This window comes from Rhinatrema bivittatum, chromosome 3, assembly GCF_901001135.1.
Source record: "Rhinatrema bivittatum chromosome 3, aRhiBiv1.1, whole genome shotgun sequence".
In the NCBI taxonomy this organism is placed as follows: Eukaryota; Metazoa; Chordata; class Amphibia; order Gymnophiona; family Rhinatrematidae; genus Rhinatrema; species Rhinatrema bivittatum.
In genome coordinates, this window is record NC_042617.1 from 179,538,114 (window position 1) to 179,555,814 (window position 17,701).

Below are 17,701 nucleotides of genomic sequence, written 5' to 3' on the forward strand. Positions count from 1 at the left end.
GAGGTCTATAAAATCATGAATGGACTAAAACAGGTAGATGTAAATCGGTTGGTTATGCTTTCAAAAAATACAAAGACTAAGGGTCACTCCATGAGGTTAGTAAGTAGCACATTCAAAACAAATCATAGAAAATTCGTTTTTACTCAACACACAATTAAGCTCTGGAATTAATTACTGGAGGATGTGGTTAAAGCAGTTAGCATAGCTGGGTTTAATAAAGTTTTAGACAAGTTAAGAACAAAAGATTCACCATACTGGATCAGACCAAAGAGTCATCATGCCCAGTATCCTGTTTCCAACAGTGGCCAAGCTAGGTCACAGGTACCTGGCAGGATCCCAAGCTGCTTATCCCAATAATAAGAAGTGGATTTCTGCAGCTCTACCTTAGTTAATGGTTAATGGACTTTTCCTCCAGGACCTTGTCCAAACCTTTATTAAATGCAACTACACTAATGGCTTTCACCACATCCTCTGGCAACAAATTCCAGAGCTTAATTATGCGTTGAATAAAAAATATTTTCTTTTAATTAGTTTTAAATCTATTACCTAGAACTTCATTGTATGTCCCCGGTTCTTTGTTCTTTTTGAAAGAGTAAACTACTGATTAATGTTTACTCATTCCATTCTACTCATTATTTAATAGACCTCTATCATATCTTCCCTCAGCTGTTTCTTCTCCAAGCTGAAAAGTCCTAAACTCTTTAGCCATAGGAGAATTGTTCCATCCCCATCATCATTTTGATCACCTTTCTCTGTACCTTTTCTAAATCTGCTATATCTTTCTTGAGATATGGTGACCAGAACTGCACACAATACTCAAAATGAGGTCGCACCATGAAGCGATACAGAGGCATTATGATATTCTCTGTTTTATTCTCCATTCCTTTCCTAATAATCCATAGCATTCTATTTGCTTTCTTGGCTGCTGCAGCACTCTGAACAGAACATTTCAATGTATTTTCAACTATGATACCTAGACCCTTTTCCTGAGTGGTGACTCCTAATGAGGAACCTTGCATTAAGTAGCTATAATTTGGGTTAATCTTCACTTTGCACTTGTCCTCATTACATTTAATTTGCCATGTGCATGCTCAGTGTCTCAGTTTTGCAATGTCCTTTTGCAATTTCCCACAATACTCTTGTGACAATTTTTTTTTAATTTTTTATTTATGCTTATTCAAAAACAAATACAACTGTTTGTTTACTACATTCAGATGTCCTTATTATCAATCTTACAATACCATTTATACAAGTAAATAGGAAAATAAAAATATATCTGAAACTCAAGGCAATGTACAGGAGGATAAGTATTAAAATGAAAAAAAGAGCGGTTACCAAGGAAAACACAGAGGAATACTACTTTTCCATTAAACAATTGAAAAGAGTGGCATCTAGATATCTCTACTTGCATCAAGCCCCCAACACTGCAGCCTCTTGGGAATGGGAGTCAAATAAAGCTCTAAGTTGTGTCAATTCAAAAAACAGGTATTTTTTATTTTTATAGGCAACTTCACATTTACAAGGGAATTTTAATAGCATTTTCCCTCCCTTAGATTCTATTTCTGCTCTCATATCAAGAAATTTTCTTCTTCTATCCTGTGTCATTCTGCAAAAATCAGGATAAATTCGTATTTTATCACCATGGAACAAATCAAGACGATTCCTCATATAAAGCCTAAAAACCGTCTCCCTATCTGATGCGAAAGTGAATGTTACATGCAATGTAGATCTATTCGTTATTACAGTCTCAACAGAGGACTCCACCAGTTCAGACAAGTTTAACTGACCTTCAGCTGAATTGCTCTTATCAACTATTTTATCTTTGGGTAGCACATAATACATCTTAGATAAAACTGGCAGTGTTTGCTCTGGCATTTTCAATATGTGCATAAGATATTCTTTGAACAAGTCATAAGCAGAAATCAGATCATGTCTTGGAAAGCTAAGTATTCTTAAATTTAAATATTTTAATGCATTCTCTATTCCTTCAAATTTCTTCTCATATAATATCTCTGCTTTGGCAAATTTTTGCTGCCAGCTTTCTAATTTACCCATTTTAATCCCCATTTGATCAATCTTTTCTTCATTTTTACCAATAGTAACTTCAATATTATTGAAACGTTGATTTGAATCTACAGTTAAACTTGTCAAGTTGATAATTGCACCTTCTAAAGACTTTATTGCGGTCCATAGTGAGTCCATCGTGATTTCTGCAGGTGTATCTAAGGGTAGCACAAGCCCTTTAGCTGCTCCTGTATCCAACTTCCCCTCTGCAGTTGGGGGTTCCCTCTCCTTGCCCCTCGGGTAATATTCCTAATTTAAGAAAATCTGAAGAAATATAATGAGGTGGAGGGGGAATGCTTGGTGCACCAGGGCTCAAAGATGTTTCAGCCATGGGGTCTGGTATCTGCTCCATATCAGTACCCTCAGCGGCTACTCTTGTGACAATTTTGAATACTTTTGGGTCACCTGCAAATTTGATCACCTCACTTGTTGTTCCCATTTCCAGAACATTTATAAATATATTAAAAAGCAGTGTTTCCAGAAGAGATCCCTGGGGCACTCCACTATTCACCTTTTTCCACTGGGAAAATTTACCATTTAGAACTACTCTGTTTTCTATCTTTTAACCAGTTTACAATCCACAGTAAGACACTGACTGCCCACTATCCCATGACTTTTTAATTTCCTAAGAAGTCTCTCATGAGGGACTTTATCAAATGCTTTCTGGAAATTCAGATATGAACTGGCTCACCTTTTTCCACATGTTTATTTATACCCTCAAAAAAATGTAGCAAATTTGTGAGGCACGACTTCCTGTTGCGGAGGTGGACCCTTGCCCCGAGATGGGGTTAGCACCACCTATGAGGGAAGAACCCCACAGGTCCCCACCGTTGGGAGGCGAGGCCGGACGGGAAGCAGAGGCAAACAGGAACTTTGCCAATACCAGCCCTCGTTCCCCCCCAGGTTGAGCCCTTGGGTACCGGAGCCTGCTGGTCTAAAGTTGGCCTCTGCATGGATGGTCCCGGGGATGGCCAGGTGTGGAGCGAGACAAGGAACAGTGAGGATCCAGTCCAGGGGCCACAGCAGGCAACAAGTGAAGTCAGGTCTGGTCCAGGGGTCAGAGACAAGCAGAAAACTTGTAGTCTAGTCCGGTCCAGGGGTCAGAGGCAGGCGGCAAACTCGTAGTCTGGTCTGGTCCAGGGGTCAAGCAAAGTCAGTCCAAAGAGCAGGGTGAAGGAACTAAGGCAGGGCAGGAACGGATATCGGAACTCAAGATCAGGAACAAGCGGGAGCAAAGACTGGAACTCAGGATGAGGAACAAGCAGGAACGAATACTGGAACTCAGGAACAAACAGGAACGAGGACTGGAACTCAGGATCAGGAACACGGCAATTCAGGAACTACATTCAGGACAGCGAGGCAACCTGTTGCCAAGGCAAGCTCTGACTGGCAGACGTCATCAGTGGAGGCTGCGGGAGCTTTTCCTGCCGCGGCCCCTTTAAATCTCGGCATGCACACGTGTCTAGGAGCCAGATGCTGAGGAAGGCAGTGGCGTGGGCCACGTGGCGGCAGACGCCAGCGGAGAGGAGAAGCAGGCCGGTGGAGGGGAACCCCTCACCATGCCGGAGGAACCGGGACACGCAGCAGCGGCATGGCCGTGAAGAGGGCTGCCCACCACCACGAGAGCAGGAGAGACCGAGCTCAGGGCCTGGTGTCGGAAGGTAGGAGGCCCTGGCCTAAGGCCTCCTTGGCCCGAAATCATAACACTTCCCTTGGCTAAATCCATGTTGACTTTGTCCCATTAAACTATGCTTAACTATATATGTTCAGTAATTTTGTTCTTTATGATAGTTTCTTCCATTTCGACTGGCACAGACATCAGACTCACCAGTCTGTAGTTTCCTGGATCACCCTTTAATCCCTTTTTAAAAATTGGCGTTACATTGGTAGCCCTCCAGTCTTCCTGTACCATAGATGAGGTTATTGATAGTTTGCAAATTTCCAATAGCAGGTCTGCAATTTCATTTCTCAGTTCTTTCAGCACACTGGGACATATATACCATCTGGTCCAAGTGATTTGCCTCTCTTTAGTTTGTCAGTTTTCCCTAGTACATCTTTCATGTTCACTGAAATTTTTCAGTTCCCCTGAATCATAACCTTTGAATATCATTTTTGGCATGAGTATATCTCTATCATATCCCTCGGTGAATACCGAAGCAAAGAATTCATTAAGGGTTGATTTTAAAACCCAGCACACGCACATGGTCACGGCTATCGATAAAATGCGCACGTTGGCGCACGCATGTTATAAAATATGATTCCCGCGTGCACATGGGCGCTGGATTTTAATGTCCGCGCACACAAGTGCAGGCAGGTGGCCGCTTCAGTGCGCAATGGAGAGGGGTTTAGAAAACACGCAGTGACGCAAGTAGGGTTTTCCCAGTTCCCTATCCCCCCACCTAACCTTCCTCCCTTTTTCCCTTCTCCTCCCCGACCCCTAAACTAACCCTATGTACCCTAGAATTTTTTGTTTTGTAACTTACCCACTCCTTTTAGCTGGTGTAAGTTCCGTGTACCGGCCAGATGCCAGGGCGCGCTTCCCTGGGACAGGGCCGCCTTGTTTGCTTCTGCTTCCCGGCCCAGCCCCTTCTCTCCTAGACCATGCCCTCAGCCCACCCCTTTGAGACAGGGCGGCACTTCTACCCATACCAGGGTGTACGCGCTCGCAGCACGCACAGCTCAGTCTAGCACATATCTTCCAGTTTTAGCATGCACAGTGCTTTGAAAATTTGGGCAATAGTCTCTCTGCCATGGCTTTGTCATCCCTAAGTGCCCCTTTTACCCCTTGATCATCTAATGATCCAGCTGACTCCCTCGCAGGCTTTTTATTGTACCTGAAAAACATTTTATTATCAGTTTTTGCTTCCATGGCAAGTTTCCTTTCAAATTCTCTCTTTGCCTTCCTTATCATTTCTTTGCATCTGACTTGCCAGTGCTTATGCTATTTCCTGTTTTCTTCATTAGGATCCCTTTTCCATTTCTTGAAAAATGTTCTTTTAGATATTATAGCCTCTCTCACTTCACCTTTCAAGCATGCCGGTAGTCATTTAGCCTTCATTCCACCTTTAATAATGTGTGGAATACATCTGTTCTGGGCTTCCAAGATGATATTTTTAAACAACATCCATGCCTGAGCTAAACTCTCAACCTTTGCAGTTGCTCCTTTCAGATTTTCCTAACCAATTTCCTCATTTTATCATAGTCACCTTTTTGAAACTTTAATGCTGTCATAGTAGATTTCTTTTTTGCACTCGCACCACTTAAGTCAAATTTTATAATGTTGTAATCATTGCAACGTGGCTCCAACACTGTTACCTGTTACATCAAATCCTGTGTTCCACTAAGGACTTGGTCTAAAATCCCATTTAACTCTGCCATACCAGCTGCTCTGTGAAGCAGTCATTTATTTCATCTAAGAACTTTACTTCTCTAAAATGTCCTGATGTAACATTCACCCAGTCAATACTGGGGTAATTGAAATCACCCATGATTTTCGTAGCTTCCCTAGTTTCTTTTAGCATTTCATTGACTGTTCAGTTTATTCTGGCCAGGTGGATGGCTGTACAAATCCACTACTATTTTATTCCCTTTTTCACTTGGAATTTCTATCCAAAAAGATTCAACATTGTATTTTGTTTCCTACAGAGCTTTTATCCTCTTTGACTTAATGCTTTGTTTAACATATATTGCCATCCTCCACCAATTTGATCCATCCTATCATTTCGATATAATTTGTACCCTGGTGTCCCATTGTTTATCTTCCTTCCACCAGGTCTCAAAGATGCCAATTATATCTACCTATTCATCCAGTGCTATATGCTCTATCTCTCCCATCGTCCTGTAGGAGACATCAATAAACTTATTAATCATGTTGACTTAAGAAAAAGCCACTACTTATCACATGTAATAGCAGCATGGGATCTCTTTACTGTTTGGGATCCTGCCAGGTACTTGTAACATGGATTGGCTACTGTAGAAACAGGATACTTGGCTTGATGGACCTTCAGTCTGACCCAGTATGGCAAGTTCTTATGTTTTTATGAAACATTTTCCTCCACTCTCAAATCCTTGTCACCAGCAGGTTCCTTGGCCTCGTCTTTGCAATTGCTGACATAGGATTACATCTTAGTCAAAGGAAATATCTCAGTTTCATCATAGGAGAGCACCAAATCCAGTATTGTGTTTGGCCTAGCACCATATATAGTTACAAAATATCTAGCCATGGTAATAGCGTATCTATGCAGAATGGGAGTGAATAGATTTCCCTAATTGGATGATTGGCTGCTCAGATGCACATCTGGGGAGAGTACAAACAAATCTAATTGCAAAGCCATTCAGATGCTGGGGTTGCTAAGATTCATTTTAAATGACTATAAATCCCATTTAACTCTGACATACCAATTGGAATTTATAGAGCTGTGCTAGATACAACTTGGGCAAAAGCTTTTCTCCCACAAAACAGAATCATCAACTTGTTGTTCGTTGTGTGGGGAGTCATATAGAATCAGCAAACATCTTCTCGGAATAAATTGAGAGTATCGAAATTTTCATGGCAAAGTGGCCAGTGCACCTTAAGATTTCAGCGATCACAGGCTACACAGAATCTATGAGGGCAAATAAGTTACACAACAGCTCAGACTTAGTGGCTGATTCATTCCAATATGGCAAAAGGTATTATTTCCAAATTTCATTTTAACCAAATTACCCTGATGACAGACATTTCCAGGCTGCACAGGGTTCCACACTTGAAGTTCCTGGTTTGCTCAGGAATCCTATTAGATCAATTTCCTGAAGCTTTCACTGGGGCACATAAGTATTTACATACACACTCTTGGCCATGCCTTGAAATGCCCATTCCCCACCCAGACCATGCTCCTTTTTGAAACTGAATGAGATTTTCACACAGTGGGAGATATGCGTGTATCTGGGTGGCCTTAAAAATTCACTCTTAAGATTTTTCAGAAATTAGCAGTAGTATGACTACTTTGTGCTTCCAGAAATGCATTGGGGTAACGTGCACAGAGTGGTGGTTACAATCCTAAAGCATTGGTAGACTGAAACATATTGGTCTTTATCTGCCATAATTGACTCTGTTCCTAAGTAAGTTGACCAACAAAACTCTTCTAATTCAGACAAACATTCAGGTAGTCATGTTCTTTCTGAACAAGCAAGGAGAATCAGGCTCATACCTCTTGTGTGGAGAAACTGTCAGAGTATGATATTGGGCCATCTCCTAGGGGTGTGCATTCGTTTCCAACATACTGGTAATCTGCAACGTATAGGGCCTTATTTGTTGTATTCGTGGGGAAACAAAACATATCGCGATTCCCCACGAATACAACGAATCTTCGCCAAATTATTCGGCCGTCTAAAGGAGTGAATTTAAACAAACCCCCCACCCTCCTGACCCCCCCCCAAGACTTACCAAAACTCCCTGGTGGTCCAGCGGAGGGTCTGGGAGCCATCTCCTGCACTCTCGCCCTCGGCTGCCGGTATTCAAAATGGCGCCAATACCCTTTGACCTTACTATGTCACAGGGGTTACCGGTGCCATTGGTCGGCTCCTGTCACATGGTAGGAGCAATGTGTGGCCGGCGCCATCTTGTGCTCCTATGTGACAGGGGCTGACCAATGGCACCGGTAGCCCCTGTGACATAGTAAGGGCAAAGGCTATCGGCGCCATTTTGATTACTGGCAGCCAACGGCCCGGGTGCAGGAGATGGCTCCCGGACCCCCGCTGGACTACCAGGGACTTTTGGCAAGTCTTGTGGGGGTCAGGAAGGGACCCTCCTGCACTCGGGCCATCTGCTGTCAGTATTCAAAATGGTGCCGATAGCCTTTGCCCTCACTATGTCACAGGGGCTACCAGTGCCATTGGTCGGCCCCTGTGACATACAAACGAATAAGAATGAACGCAGGAACGTATCGGGGGGCCCCCTTGCTGAATGCAACGTATCTGCCCCCTGACGAATACGAATCCCGAATGCAACGTATGCCGTCCCTCTGTACATCCCTACCATCTCCTGGAGGCTGACTTTAAGAGTCACTTATCTGATAGAAAAAGACAATGTTCTAACAGCAAGATTGAGTCAAGTCCTAAACCCCCATGAGTGATGCTTCGACCAGAAGGTGGCAGACAGATTATTTCAAGGGTGGGGAACACCCATGATAGATCTGTTTGGCTTCTGTGAATGGATTGATTCCCAGTTTTATTCTAGGTGACAATTAGAGGGGAGGCTAGCATCAGATACTTTTTTCTCTTTTTTGGAGAAGGCTTCTCCTGTATGCATATTCTCCAGGGCTGAATTGCAAAGACCATACTAAAAATCAGAAGAAACCATGGAACTGTGATCCCATAACTTCAAGAGTTGTCCATCAGGGATCTAGTCTGATTGGGGAATTCCTCATCTCTTATCATTCAGAATCAGGTAATGCTATTTCATCCCAGCATCTGCTCCCTAGTCCTCGAAGCCTGGATGTTGAGAGTGCAGTAATCTTTTCTTTTGGATTCTCTGTAGGAGTGTTTCAGGTCCTTTTGGCTTCTAGAAAGGATTTCACTAGGAGGTCTTATAGTTTCAAATGAAGGATGTTTTCCATTTAGTGTGAGGGAAAGGCCCAAATCCTTTCCTCCTACATCCCACAGAAACTGCTTAAATACCTTATTGCATCTTTCAGAGTTTGATCTCAAGACAAATTCAGGATTCACTTCGGAACAATTGGTACATTCCACCAGTATATAGAAGATAAGCCCATCTGTGTATAGCCTTTGTTGTCATATTTATGTGGGGCTTGCTTCAAATGTAGCTTCCATCAAGCCATCTGCAGCAACACGAGACCTCAATGTGCTACTATGCCAATTGATGAAGGTTCCTTTAGAGCCTCTAAATTCTTAGGAGCTACCTGGAAGGTCTTGTATCTAATGGCAGTAAACTCAGACCATAGTCACTGAGCTCTAGGCCCTAGTGCCTTATCCACCATATATTAGATTTCATCACAAGAGGGTAGTTCAAAACGCATTTTTCCTGTTCCTGTCTGTTATTGAATTTCCACCTTAACTAGTCAGCCATCCTTCCAACATTATTTTCAGGGCCATATATCTACTAGGATGAGCAAACCTTACATAGTTTGGACTTTATTAAAGCCTTAGCTGTCTGCCTGGAGTGGCCTATATACATCTTTTATTTCTTTTGATGTAGGCTTTGGATCACTGTAACAAAATATGCTTTGCCTAATTGAACAGTGGAATGCATCTCCTTTTGTTATTCCCAGGCCTGCCTAACTCTAGAAGCTATGTCAAGGCTCTTAATGTTACAGTCATGGCAGCAGCATTTGCACATCTAAGCTCGATTTCCATTGAAGAGATTTGCCATCATGACATGGAGTTCATTCCACAATTTACTTCTCGCTTTTGTTTGGATACTGACTCCTGACATGACATTAGGTTTGAGCAATCTGTCCTCCAAAATCTCTTTGAGGGTTAGAACCAAATACCATTCTCTCTAGAGCAGAGCTTTCCAAACTTTTCATTTGGTGACACACTTTTTAGACAAACATAATTTCACGACAGAGGTTAAAGGTTAAATGAACGAAACATATTTCGACAATTTATGTATGTTTCTTTAAATATATACATAAATAAAATGTTTCACGACACAACCTATCTCATGAAAACCTTTCATTTATATTAAAAATATATAATATTCCAAGTGCTATTTTCCAAAAAAAACAAGCCCAAGCACATGTCTGTCACCCATATGCTTATCTTCCCCCCACCCCCCCCCCCCAGGCATGTCTGGCCCCCACACTCATGTACCTCTTCTTTTTGATTGTTGCCAGTTTTTCATGAAAAAACAAGCCCAAGCACATGTCTGTCCCCCACACACTCATCTCTCCCCCCCCCCCCAAGCACATGTCTGGCCCCCACACTCTTCTTTTTTTATTGTTACCAGTTAAGTGCTTCACTCCCTTCAGGGTTCAAGCCTGCCGTGGTGCATAGCACCTTCCATGATCACCAGACACTGTTGCTTGCAGTCAGTACTCCTCGTGGCCAGGCCTCATCGGCAGCAGCAGCCAATGACAGGAACAGCTGGGCTCAAGTCCCACCCACCAAGCCTAAAAAAACCGCGATTAACAGCAAAAATCGCCCAATAATAAGCAACCCACGAACTGAAAAAAAAAAAAAGAATCGCTAGAAAAAAAAAGCCCAAACTCACGTCGGAGTTGACGGTGCGGCGCGCGACACATCTGCACACTGCAGGTGACACACTAACGTGTCGTGACACAGTTTGGAAAGCTTATTATTATTTCAGGTTGCTCAGAAAGCTGTTCATGTTTGCCTGTCAGTTCTGTGTTGCTCATGCCTTTTCCCCCGTTTTTGATAGGCAACCTATAGCTACAGATTCCCAATTGTGGTGATTATCTTGCTGGCAGGATGATAGTCCCACACATAGCCACCTACCTCCCCAAGAAGTTGGTTTCTGAAGGGGGTCTGTGCAACAACGACAATGTGAGATGCTTGGAGAGAGCATGCTAAAGCTTTATACAGCTTTTGGAAAAGTCTGTTCAGACTGCTGTGGATGATGTTGCCTAGTTATGTGGATTTACATTCTGCAATCCTCAGAAAACATCTGTTATGGGTAAACAATTTACTCTTTGTTCATTTGGAGGGAGAAAGGGAGAAGATACACTAACCATGTATTATATAAAATAATGTGTGCACTAGAATGAATAACAAGCTATAGTAATGTATTAGCGAATTATATGGCTTGAATAGCTGATTTAAATGTATTCATTAGTTCTAAAAATTCCTTCCCTGGTATTACTTGAACTTCACTAGTATATTACCAATATTACATATTGCTTTCCTACAAAGGCCTAAATGCTGGCTGCTATACAATCATCTATTGAAATAAAAAAATAACCAACAGGTTATTATATTAAATGGTAGGCATAACATTTAAGGCTTCTGTCCACAATCTTTAACGCCATATTCAGGCATAAGTATCATATTGGGACCATACAGTATATCTTATGCATGTCTGTGCCCTGGAACAGCCAGCAAAGCTCATAGGCATCAAAAACATGCACAGAAGTAGATCTTTATGGGACAAGAGTCAAATACCTACAGTACCTGAATATAATCCATTTTGAAGCGCTGAAAAAAAAAGTGCAAAAAAAGCAGAATATAAATAAAGTTAAATACCCCTTTTAGTTATCCTGCATAATATAAAACAAATTTTAACAGAAGGAAAAATTGCATATAAAGAGGCGTTTGTGGTCATCTGTAAGATAAATACATCTTTATAGTAATACAGCAGATCTATCTGCAAAGACATCATTCAAGTTTGCTTTAAGACAAAAAAAAAAGTTGTATTAAAAGCGTTAGGCACCCTAACAGAAAACATTGGAGATTTTAAATTTATTTACCAAATTTTCTTTTATTCCTGTCTGTCATCATGCCTGTCACAAAGTAATCTTGAACAGTATTGTTAGTTTGATCAATTAATATTTGAATTACAGCCACAAGGTTATATGAAGGGGAATATGATTTAATGTGCATGAAATTGAAATTACTGTGCAATTACAATTAAACACTTAAACTGCAGTATGGGGTCGATTTTAAAAGCAACGCGTGGTTCCCGGCGCGCACATGTTATAAAATCTAATGGCCGCGCACAAGGGGGAATTTTCACTAAATACGCACGGCGACACAATCGGGCCTCTCCCAGTTCCCTATCCCCCCTACCTAACCTTCCTTCCTCTTCCCCTCTCCTCCACGCCCCCTAAACCCAAGCTATCGCCAATTTTTTTATTTTACTACTTACTGCTCCTCCAGAGCGCAACTAGTTTCCACGCGCCGGCCAGCTGCCAGTACGTACTTCCCCGGACAGCGGCTAATGGCCATTTGAAGATTTGCTTGTATCTGTATAGATTGAATGCCAAAGTTCTGGAGAGACCTTGCAACCGTGAAAACATTTAAATAAACTTTGGAAAATATAATTCTGTGCCAATATGTACTGTGTGCAAATGATTGATTTGCTAGCATTGTTTTCTCTACATTGTTCACATTACAGTTTGCTTCATGTTGCCCAGTTTTACTCTTAGGTTTTGGGGCTTTCAGCCAATATCTATTGACATCCTACTGTATTTATTTTAAAAATTAGCATGTGTACTGTTCAGTCTGGATAGAGTTCACCACAGAGAATCAGGAATAAACCTGTCAGAATTCTAACATTAGATTTGTTAAATCATAAGCCATCAACAACTTTATTGTTGTTTCCTCCTCCTTTCTGCCCAGTTTTTTGTGGTGCACATATATCTGTCTTTTTTTTTTAATCCATTCTGCCTCGGGAACTCCTCCTTACACACTAGACACAAAAACCTTTCACTGCTCTTTCAAATCTATCAAAGAACCTACCTTCATGGAAACTTCTGGAAGACAAGCTTATGGCAAACTGTTCCCTGCTTTGCATCCTCCACCTCTGCATATCTTGTCAAGTCACTATCACATTTCTACTAGATAGTATTGGGATGTTAATCGTTTTTCTAACGAACTGAAATATCGTACGATATTTCTAAATGCGTTAATATATCGGATAAAAAAAGAAACGATCACTTTCTCCCCCCCCGAATTTTCGTAAAAATCGTTTTTCGGGTTAGTGTGTGCTAACTCCCATTACTGCGCGCTAACTCCCAATACTGCGCGCTAACTCCCATTACTGCGCGCTAACTAGCGCGCAGTAATGGGAGTTAGCGCGCACTAACAAAAAACCATTTATTTTGTTATTTTTTGTTACTTTTTGCTATTTTTGTTAGTGCGCGCTAATTCCCGTTAGCGCGTACTAACCCGAAAAACGATTTTTCACTAAAAAAAACAAAAAACCGGGGATCTGTGGGAAAACGAGATTTTCCCGCGGCCAGACGAACCCGAAAGCGGGAATGATTGGGCACCCGATTCGCATCCCTAGGTAGTATATTTAGAAGTTTCTTTTTTGTGTACACTCCAGATGTTTTTCTTACTTTCACTCTTTTCTCTTTCATAGATTCATATTTATTTATTTATTATTTATTTAACATTTTTTTATACCGGGATTCCTGTAAATTTTACATATCGTCTCGGTTTACATTGTAACTGAAAAACAGGCATGTGAAATGCAATTACAGAGAACAGGGCATAAAACTTGGGTCAGGTTACATGGGGAGAAACTTGGCACATAATTACAAGGGGGGAGAGCAAACGCAAATTAATATTAAAAGGCGCATAATTTAATATGAGAGGAATAAAGCTATGGGGTAGCTGAAGAAGAGTAGGGTTACTAAATTGTAAGGGTGGCATGAATGGATAGTCTTAATTTGGAGAGATGGCTGGTGTGATGGTGTTGATGTATGTTGTTGTCGTACTTAGAATGCTTGCTCAAATAGCCAGGTTTTTAGTCTCTTTTTAAAGTTGATAGGACAAAGTTCTGATTGTATTACTTGCTTTGTATAGGTAATAATTTTAATAATCTACAATTCTGTGTACAGCTATACTTTAATGCTGTATGACGGTACAGTAATTTCATTGCATTCTAGGGCAAAGCATTTTTGTTTGTTCAAAATATGATCTACATTCCTTTTGATGATGTGAAGCTTGTACAGGATCTGTTGAAGTGTATACTTGGTGTTCTGCTGTTTCTTATCCTTATAGCTAGTTTATGAAGACATGTAAAAAGATAAGTGAAGCATAATGCTGAAACATATGAGAGAGACTGTAAATTAACCTTGCCCTGATTGTTCTGTCTACTTTTTGTTCTTGATTCCTTTAGTGATCAATGCTATGATTGACCCAGATGGAACACTAGATGCCCTCAACAGCTTGGGATTCAGCAGTTCTATGTTACCAGCTCAGTCCAAGCTGAAGTCCACGCCTACGTCCCAAACTATCTGCACTGAAGTGACAATGCATGGTCAGCCAGAAGCCAGAGCTGTCCGGTCTGCCATCATCTCAGTTTCATCTGAATTTGACAGTGTTGAATCTGAACCTGACTTCAGCATACATTTTAATAGGTTCAACCCAGATGGAGAAGAAGAAGATACTACCATACAGGAATGACATTATTTTTGCTGCTGAACACCTTTTCACATGAAATGGCTAGGAATAAAATGTCATTGTCGACTGAAAAGCAAAAGCTTGGTTAACTGCAATTTGTACTAATTTGTCTTTATTCTAATATTGTTTTGGCCATTACATCGATTCAATTAAACCATTAAAGAGTTACTAAAATGTCAGGAAAATCCTTTTTTGTATTTCTATTCAATTTGGTATCTTAATATTTTCTGCTTTTTCCTTCCTGTTTTTCTTTAACCATTTTGTACCAGAAAAATGACTAGTGCTTATTTGCCTAATATTCTGCTTAGATTCCAGAGGCTGCTGATGTAAACCCTTTTTTGTCCCCTAGAGTTACTCTGGTCCTATTGTTTAATCTCTATTGGAATCCTAATACTTTATTTGTGATTAAGGCAGGTATACGAAACCAGTTCAAGTGTATTTCAAAAAACAAAAGTCCTTTATCTAAGCATTTTTATTCATTGTGAAAGTAGAAATACAAAAAAAATACTAAATGTGAAAAGAAAAGTTTGTTAAATGTTCTTCCAAGCTTTCCTGAGGATTTGCTAACTCTTTAAACTGCAAAATATAGAAAAGCAATTTTGGCAGGGTTGTGGTTGCATGTTCTGCAAATAGAATTGTAACCATTTTGTCTTCATTAAAGGCTATTGTTTAAGCTATTGTGTGATATGCAAGAAACCAACATACAACTTTAATGAAATCCCCTGTGCCAATGTGGTGTGAAATGGACTTCTTAGTTTATTTGGTTTGGGCATTTAATGATTTCTATATAACAGGCATTTATATTTAGGAATACATTGACTTATTACTATACAAGGTAAGGCAGATTTCACCACACATTCATTCTTGTGTATTGAAGATTTCAGATTATTATGTGATTTATATATTCTCATTGCTATATAAATTGACTTGAGGGTTTTACCAAGTATAGCTATTATGTTTGCACTAAGAATTTGCTGGGAGTGTTATAGAAGGTGAACATATCGATATATAAATAATGAGCTAACTGTCTTTTCTTGTACATAGAAACCTACTAATAGTGTTAACTTGTTGTCACATGACTGTTTTCATCCTCTTTCCAAAAGATATATTTGGTGCTTTTGAATTGTTCAAAAGTTTTTCAATAAAAGTAGAAAAATGTTATCTCTTATTTCAGTCCAAATGTTAGTTAGAAAAATAAAATGGATCTAAAGATATGTGAGATACAATTAGAGAGAGAGAGCAAGACTCTGGATCTAGAGACTAATGTAAATCAGTTCATATACCCCGTTGCCAAGTTAAAATGTGACATTTGCAGAAATAATGGGTGGCTGTTGCTTCAGATGATCATGACTTTTGTTTCTCTATAAAAGACTGAGATAATTCTCTAAGAGAATAGGATATAGAAGTATAGTGCTCCTTCCTTGGTTACCAGATAGTCAAACATTACTTCCATGCAAATTGTTTCTGTAGGCATTTTTGTATACTGTGTAGTAAATTTTCCCCTTCTGTCTTCTACCTATACTCTAAGGAGTATGGAAGGTAATATGTAATATAACTCTTTTGGTAATCCCTTTATTTTGCAAGTTTAAGATATATCCTGTGTAGGGCTACTTCCCTTATTAGTTGTCCCAGGAGCTTAACATGTGAAAGAGCAACAACAGTAAATGCCCTCATATTTCCAGAACACTGTAATTTGGAAAAGAAATTCTGCTAAATATAACTTTGTAGACTGGAATTTTCAATGATCTGTATCTTAAGGGTGAAAAATGGTTTTGCACCTTTTATTTTAATAGATCTTTTGACAGTTCAGCAATAATCCTATACTACCTTTGTTTAGGGGAAAAAAAACTCTGTACGTTTTTTTCAACTGTACAGAATTTCAGAAGTCAATAAAAAATATTTAATCTGTAACTTGGACCAGTTAAGAAGCAAAAATGATCTTTTTGTTAGTGTAAAAAAATACTGTTGTATAATGGATCTTGTATTTTTGTTTAAAATGGAAAATAAAATAGAATATGCCTGGTAGGAAGTTAAATTCTCCACTTCAGCGTAGAAGAGAAGCTTGAATCAAACCATTTAACAGAAGCTGTTGGAAAATGTATTTTTTAAAACTCTGGAGGCCTTATTAAGGGTTTTCCTCCATTCTGTGCCTATAGAACTTATAGGGCCCTACCCAACTAGAACTGTCGGGCCATGGAAGGTAACTTGTATGAATATGAAGTTTATTCCATGGGCTGAGACTTCTGGCTGTCTGGGTTTGGCCTTTTTTGGACAGGGTCATAATATATAAATATATAAATATATATATTAAAAAAAAAAAAAAAAAGTTAAGCTAGAAACTTAAAAAAAAATCAATGTTTCTCTTCTGTTTAATGTTCTGGTACAGAGTTTCTCTTTAACTAAGAATGGAAAATAGAAGACTGTTTAAGTAAATATGTATACGCAACACAAAATGGTTTGTGTTCTTCAAACGTTTACACTTTTGTGTTCTGTAATGAATGTTTTGCATTTACCATGTGTTGTTCTTTTTTGTATGGACACAATATTCCCCTTATTTATTTTTGTTACTTTTTGTTATATGTTTGCATTTATGATTCCATTTCAAAATAAAGTATTTCTTGAACTTTATGACATAAAAGGTTTGTACTTTATTTTTATCCTAAGAATTGGAAAACCTTCTTGAGTGATGTCACATCAAAAGTCCATCTAGAATTAATGATAAAGCTGTTTGAATTGTTTTCTTATTTTCTTCACTGCTGTAGGGCCAAATGATATGCAAGCTTTTAAATATTTAAAATGGTATTTTTCTTTGATTTTGTTAACAAATGGATCACACTTCAGGCAATTGTGGTCTGACTTTGATGTGAAACAACCAGAATCAATCAGTCCCAGTGCATTCCTCTGCTTTCTAACAAGTTCATTTGCACACCTCTTGGAGCTAAATACTAGAAATTCATTCTAGCTATTGTTTCTTAGCCCAGTAGACAAGAGTGACTATAAAATCCTTCAGTAGTTGTTTGCTTAATGCTTTGTGTGACTTGTGTAAACAATTCGAGACCCATCAAATGATTATTAATTCCTCTATCTTATTCCCATCCCCTCTTATCCCAACCACTCTGCCTTTTGAATCTAAACATGCTGATTTATTTTTAATTGTTATTGTTATGAAGAATTTATATTATATATATATATATATATATAAGACACACCATTAAAAAGGTAACTTGAAATATTAAAAAAAATCATGATTTTTCTAGTGCATACTAGATATATGCAGCAAAACAGTTTCTACTCCTTAACGTTTACAGTCTAGTCAAGATAGATAAGACATACAAAGAAAAATAAAATCTTTGCATTAAAACAGTAGGCTATCACTGTGAAAATTTAAACTTGGGTGGTGGTAGATTTAAGAGTGCAAAATTGAGTATCATCAAATATGATCTTTTGGGGTCTGCAAAGTTTTCAAGGAAAACTCTGATTATTGAAATTGTTTCTAGTTAGCCTTTTTCTTGTACATTGTGAAGTAGGTATGATATATCAGTCCCAGTTC

General features: G+C 39.4%; 1 protein-coding gene across 10 annotated transcripts in view; it reads left to right on the forward strand.

The window, feature by feature from the left end:
* Positions 1–16,779, forward strand: part of CEP170 (centrosomal protein 170) — a 350,277-nt gene extending 333,498 nt beyond the window's left edge. For all 10 annotated transcript variants that reach the window (XM_029593969.1, XM_029593972.1, XM_029593975.1 and 7 more), the window contains one exon: positions 13,868–16,779. In XM_029593969.1, the coding sequence (XP_029449829.1) occupies positions 13,868–14,154 (287 nt within the window). In that variant the 3' untranslated portion in view covers positions 14,155–16,779. The remainder of the gene's footprint in view (positions 1–13,867) is intronic.
* Positions 16,780–17,701: the final 922 nt, after the last annotated feature.